The following is a 6,308-nucleotide window of genomic DNA, read 5'->3' on the forward strand; positions in this document are numbered from 1 at the left end:
AGAGGGGTTTTTTTTTTCTGCTTTACTGTATCATGTATTTAATATTTTTAGTTTTGCTACCCTGTTTAAAAAAAATCAATTTCTTTTTGTCTTTTAAATCCATCAAAATAATTTATTTTAGCTTATGATTAGTAGAAATAAGCATAATGATGGAATGAATCAATGGAAAATATACATTAACTGGGCCTGGGACAGCATTATGTTTCTCAATCTTCAAAGCTTTGATATCATAATACCAATCATGCTTTTGCTTAAAAATTACAGCTAAATAATTGAAATATTTTGGTCCAGCTTTGTGTTGCTTATCTGCAGACCAAATCCTTAATCAGATATTAAAAAAAAAAACGAGAGAGGTGGATCAGTTTAATAAATGAGAATCATCCCAAACACAGTTGAGGACTAGAAGACTGCCTTCTCACCGTGGAGGTGCGTTTATCGTTTCCCTCTTGGCTCGCCCGCTTGAGAGGAGCCACGGCTGAAAGGGAAGGGGAAGATCCAGGCAGAGCTCTGATCAGACAAGCAGAAAGAAACCAAATCAGCTACACAATCAGCAGCCCTCCCTCTGCCTTTCTGCAAAACCTCCCCGATAATGAGCAAACTTTCATGTGGCAGTAAATACTCTCCACTCTGTGGGGTTTGAAGTGGCAAACAGAAGATATTGTTGTTTACCCTCACTTTACTTCCCAGTCAAAGAAAAGCAATCTGATAGCAAGAGGTCAACTTGTGTTCCCCTGAAATCAATTTATTTTAAGACTTGATTCCTCCTCCCTCCGCCTCTGTTGGGAGAATAACAGTAAACTCTTTGAAAAGCAGGAGGAGGGAGAGAAACATATCCTACAACATTACTTACAGATGAGGGCTTTTTATGCAAACTGGGATTATCCAAGGATCCTCATCAAGTCTCTCCATAATTTGTTGCGCTTTCTCCCAGACTTAGTGGAGTGTTGAGCAGACTAAACTGTTTGGTGCTATCATAAAGATTCGTGCACCTCCGGGGGCTCCTATTTCAGAGTGATGGCTTTAGCACTTTAGAGTGAACTGTGTGCGATCTCCCCGGGTAGGAAAATGTCCCCATGGGCTTGTTGTTGCTGCTGTCTGCCTTCTATTTGCATGATATTTTTCTATTCAGTCTTATCATCAGTGTGCTGTGAGGTGGGAGTGCTGGCTCCGTCTCAGAGGCTGGACCCAGGCTTTATCGGCAGGTAATTCTCCCACTCTCACTAACTCATGTTGAATTATTTAAGTGTTATTTCTAGAAACCCAGGCACAAGAAGAAAAAAAAAAGAGAGAGAGAGAGGGAAAAACACAAACCAAAATGTTTGTTTGTGTTACTCTTATTTTAATCATATCTTAATTAAATTACAAAAAAAGGGGAATACATTAATGTTCTCTCTGCCTGTAAAGTAATAAACAGTTTTGTGAAGAAGATAAAACAAATCTTGACAGTTTTCTGAGCATCCTGGATGGATGCACCTGCTCCTGTCAGCGAGGCCCTTGCATCTTTTCAAACAGGATTATTAAAGCAGGAGCGATGCTTCAGCAGCAAACGTTTGAAGATGAACATTTTCCTCGAAGAAAACAACCCAATATAGACCAGATGATAATATTAATGAAGAATGCAATGAGGAATTTCGATCTGCGAGAATGTCTGAGGGCCCACTGAGGGCGTGCGCGCGTGCACACGCCTCTCACCCCCCGTCTCCTGCAGCTCCCCGATAAGAACTTTCCACCCGTGGCTCGTTCATACAATTTTATAGAAAATGTTTCTGCACGTCGGTGTCACGAGACGTGCGTGCTCCCGCGGAGTGAGTGGAGCGCTCCATCGCGGGAAATGTTATCGAGGTGAATGACAAGCCCGACAAGAGGGGCACGCGCGCGCGCGCGGGGGGCGCTGAGAGATGCTGCGAGTCAATCCAGGCTTGCAGGTTCGTCTCTCATCTTCTCGTGTTTTTTTTTTTTTTTTTTTTTTTTTTTGGCCCGGATCATCTTCACCTTGTCAGGTTTCCTGCGTGAGACAAAGGGCCGATCCCTCACTGAGCCCTGCTCCCTGCGCTGCAGCGGGACAACACTAATCCCTGTTAAAGGAAATTCTTAAAACAATCTGCAGCTTAAGAAAAGAAAAAGGGAAAAAAAATAGGAGAGAGAGAGAGAGAGAGAGAGAAGAAGAGGCGCTGTCACTTGCAGATTGCCCATCACTTCAGGTCATCACTGAACTTTCATCCCGACATAATAATAATAATAATAATAATAATAATAATAATAATAATAATAATAATAATAATAATTCAACAGAATATATTGTGTAAATTGCAGATTAGGCGGTTAAAAGGACAACAGTGAAGTGAATTGAATTTAACTCCAATTTATGTCCTAATTTAAACGCCTGCACCCACGTCCTAATTCGTATTAATAATAATACTCCTCGATAGAGCTCCTCTATTTCCACCCTTTTTTTTTTGTACATATATAATTATGTACAACGGAGAAGGTGGCAGAACAAGCCACTTAAACCTACAATTTACTCAACAGGTCCTGCAGATAGCTGTAATTGCTTAGTTGAATATTCGACAGGCTCATTTCAGTTGTCGACTCGCTGCCCTTGGGAAAGTCCTTTGAAGTAAAAGTGAAAAGGGGGGGATTTCGGAGAAAGTAATTAATTTCACCAAGCGCGATTAGAAACACTTCAGACCTCCTCTTACGTTTGCTTATTTACTACAAAATGCCACAATATCAGAAAATTAAAGAAGACATTCTTTACCTTGCGCGTCGTCTTATACGCACGCTACTTCTCAATGGCAGTGCCACCCATGGAGAGGGGATGAAAGGTGAGGGAGTGGAGTGACTCTGTCTGAGCCTGCTTTAATTGTCAAATAAACAAATGAACCCGAGAGGAAGAGGCGATTAGGCGTGTAATGATACTTTTCTACTTCTTTTCTTATTTCAAAAAAAAAAAGAAAAAGAAAAAAGAAAAAGAAAGGAGACTACAGTGTGCGCGCATTTTGAATGCGTCTGATGGCTCAGATTGAAACAAGTTGAGTGCGCTTCAGTACGCACCTGTCTCTCTGCAGTCACTTTCTCCAAAATCTGACAGTGCAGCCTATTAGTGGAGGGCTCAAACGTGCTGCCATCCTGAGGTATTTCCGGAAAATTATGTGTGGAAAATGAGTTTAATTGAACTCCGCTGGCTGGAAGTTTCTCATTAGAATAAGAGAGAATAATATTTAAATGAGTCTATAGAGCAGCTGGCATAAAGGCAAATAAGTGTTAAATAAAGACATAAAACAGGAAATAGATTCACCTTTCAAACTCAGTGTGGAATATGAAAAAAAAGGGTCCAGCGTTCGCTTGTGCGCATGCGCCAGATGCACTTTCACTACCTGCCACACAATCCAGTATTTCACATGGGGCAGGCGGGAGTTATCATCCACTTGCGTGAATGCTGCTGCTGAGTGCTGGTTGACAGTCTCAGGCGACCGGAGGAAAACAAGACGCCGTCTGCCCCCCTGCATCCTCCCCTCCGAAGGCGCAGCAGCGGTAGATGCCACCATGAAGCAGAAAACACCGGAGCGCTCTTGAGGACGTTTCCACTTCTACTTTTTATTGGATCGTACACGCTGCGATGAAGAATTAAAGATTTAAGTAAGTAAAGCTTTTTTTGTTTAATGAACACAGGCTGAATTAGTCTTAATTATTTTAAGTTTGTGAAGTCGTCTCGTGCGCGATTATAGGTTTTGTGCGATATTTCCACTCTGGCTGAACATGTTTGGTTTTTTTTTTGTTTTTTTTTTTTTTATTCTCAGAGAGAGTTCGTGTCGACATGTCTAAACCGATGGATCACGTTAAACGCCCGATGAACGCTTTCATGGTGTGGTCCAGAGCCCAGCGGAGGAAAATGGCCCAGGAGAACCCCAAAATGCACAACTCCGAGATCAGCAAGCGCCTGGGAGCGGAGTGGAAACTTCTCACCGAGTCTGAGAAAAGGCCATTCATCGACGAAGCCAAGCGACTGAGGGCGATGCACATGAAGGAACACCCAGACTATAAATACAGACCGAGGCGGAAGCCCAAGACGCTGATGAAGAAAGATAAGTTTTCTTTCCCGGTGCCCTACAATCTCGGGGAGCACGACGCGCTCAAAGTTAACGGGCTTTCCGCTGGAGCACTTTCCGACTCGGTCATTGGGAACCCCGATAAGGCGGCGGCGGCGGCGGCGGCCGCGGCGGCCCGGGTCTTCTTCAACCCGTCCATGTCCACGAACCCCTACTCCTTTTTCGACCTGGGATCCAAGATGACCGAGCTCTCCCCGCCCTCGTTCCCGTACGCGTCTCCTTTGGGCTACCCGCCGGGAGGCGCTGCGGCTTTCCCCGGGACTGGCGGCGTCGGTGGCGGGACGCACACCCACACGCACTCTCACCCGTCCCCGGGGAACCCGGGCTACATGATCCCGTGTAACTGTACGGCCTGGCCCTCAGCGGGGCTCCAGCCGCCCTTAGCCTACATCCTGCTCCCCGGGATGGGGAAGCCTCAACTTGAACCGTACCCCGCGTACGCCGCGGCGTTATGATAGGCCCGCTCCGGACTGCTGTGGACATGACATGTGAAATCAAAACAAGAAGAAGAAGAAGAAGAAAAGAAGAAGCTATTCATGCAAGAGTTTTTATTATGCATGCACAAACTTGTACATGTGATGAAGTGCTCGTCGTCTCAGATATCACATGTGTATGTATATTGATTAATGCCTTTATCTAAGGTGATGCTTATTTAGAGAACTCTCTAATCTATTATTACACAGCCATCACCTCACTCCACCCCCGGAGGAGAAGAACTCCAGGATGGCACACACATGCACACGTTTTAGAGAAAAACAGGGGGGGGGGGGGGGAATCAGAGCAGGTAGCTCCTGTGAAAAGCTCATTTTGAAAGGTACCCTGTTCGATTTCTATCTTTTGCACCTGCTTGACTAACCTGTTGGAATCAAGTGCAGCAGATACAATGACCACACTAATAAGGATTACAGCATTTTTCTCACAGATAAGTTGTTGTATGGTTACAATTCACGGATCAAGGAGGATGTTCACCACACTGTAAATGTGTACAGATAAAATGATTTTAGTTTATTTGCCGTTATAGGCTTAGTGTTTGAGATAGGGCCAGGATCCTACGTACTTCACTAGAAAACCCGGTGTATATTTTAAGTTTTTAAACCGTTTTATAGATGTCTGTAATATTTATTGTTTAGTGGAATCTATGGTGACCCAGACAATTTTAAAAAGGACAAGACTAGTTCTGTAATATTTTGCACATGAAACGTAGAGGTTGTAATTTATTTTGAAAGGAATTTCAATTTCACTGCATCGCAACTTTCAGGTTTGGATTCTCTGAACAGATTTTTTTTTTCTTTAACCAGTAAAAGAAGAAGAAGAAGTTGACATTTTCGAATGCAGATGGAAGTTTATTCAGTGGGTTTTATAATTTACTTGATCCCCGCCCTCCCACTCCTCGTATCATGTGCAGCAGAAAAAAAAAGACGTTTCTAACTAACTCTTATGGAATTTGTATGTTTTTTGTGTTTTCTTTAATCACCGTTATGTACTTCAAACTATTGCTACTGTTCACTTGTTGAGCAAAGGACTACAATAAAGCGTATTCGGATTAAACGGAAGGGGATCGCGGCTGCAGTTCTTGATGCGATGAACAAGATTGTTATCTTCTCTGTCCCTGCTCCTGCTGCTCCAGTCCAGGTGAAGTGTAAGGTATCCTCCAAAGGCCGCTTTTGTCCGCGCGCTGAATGGCATTACTGGGAGAAATCTAAATCAGCTCATTGTTATCAGGAGCCAAAACCTTATTTATCACAATTTTAATCGTGAATAGGAAGGAAGATAAAACTGTGTGCTACTCGGGGCTTTCTTTTCCCATGGAGAAGGAGGAAGAATTAAAAAAAAAAAAAAAAAAGAAAGAAAAAAAGAGAGGAGAGAAGAACAAGCTTCTCTTTGAGCGTCTGGACCGACCTGAGCCGAGTGCGTGCGCTCCGCAGCCATGCGCACGTGAAAACCAAGTGTATTTTTAATGTGAACTATCTTGGACACCTTGCGCCGATCAAACGAGTGTACGAGGCCTGCTCGCGTGCACGAAAATTTGGGGAGCGCTCGCGCGCGCGCGCGAGTGTGTGTCTGTGCGTAATTGCGCGCGCGGAATTTCCGTTCCTATTAGATCCGTAACGCGCTGGGTGCGTAATTTACGCAAACCGCGTCTCCTAGATTACACTGGGAGATTAATTCATAAGGATCAGAGCGATTATGCAAAACTAA

General features: G+C 43.8%; 1 protein-coding gene across 1 annotated transcript; it reads left to right on the forward strand.

The window, feature by feature from the left end:
- Positions 1-3,398: 3,398 nt before the first annotated feature.
- On the forward strand, positions 3,399-5,659 carry sox21b (SRY-box transcription factor 21b). The gene is made up of 2 exons (XM_030112567.1): positions 3,399-3,639; positions 3,803-5,659. The coding sequence occupies exon 2, from the start codon at positions 3,818-3,820 to the stop codon at positions 4,562-4,564; it is 747 nt and encodes a 248-aa protein (XP_029968427.1). The 5' UTR covers positions 3,399-3,639; positions 3,803-3,817; the 3' UTR covers positions 4,565-5,659.
- Positions 5,660-6,308: the final 649 nt, after the last annotated feature.

Source organism: Salarias fasciatus, chromosome 16 (assembly GCF_902148845.1).
Source record: "Salarias fasciatus chromosome 16, fSalaFa1.1, whole genome shotgun sequence".
NCBI classification, from domain to species: Eukaryota; Metazoa; Chordata; class Actinopteri; order Blenniiformes; family Blenniidae; genus Salarias; species Salarias fasciatus.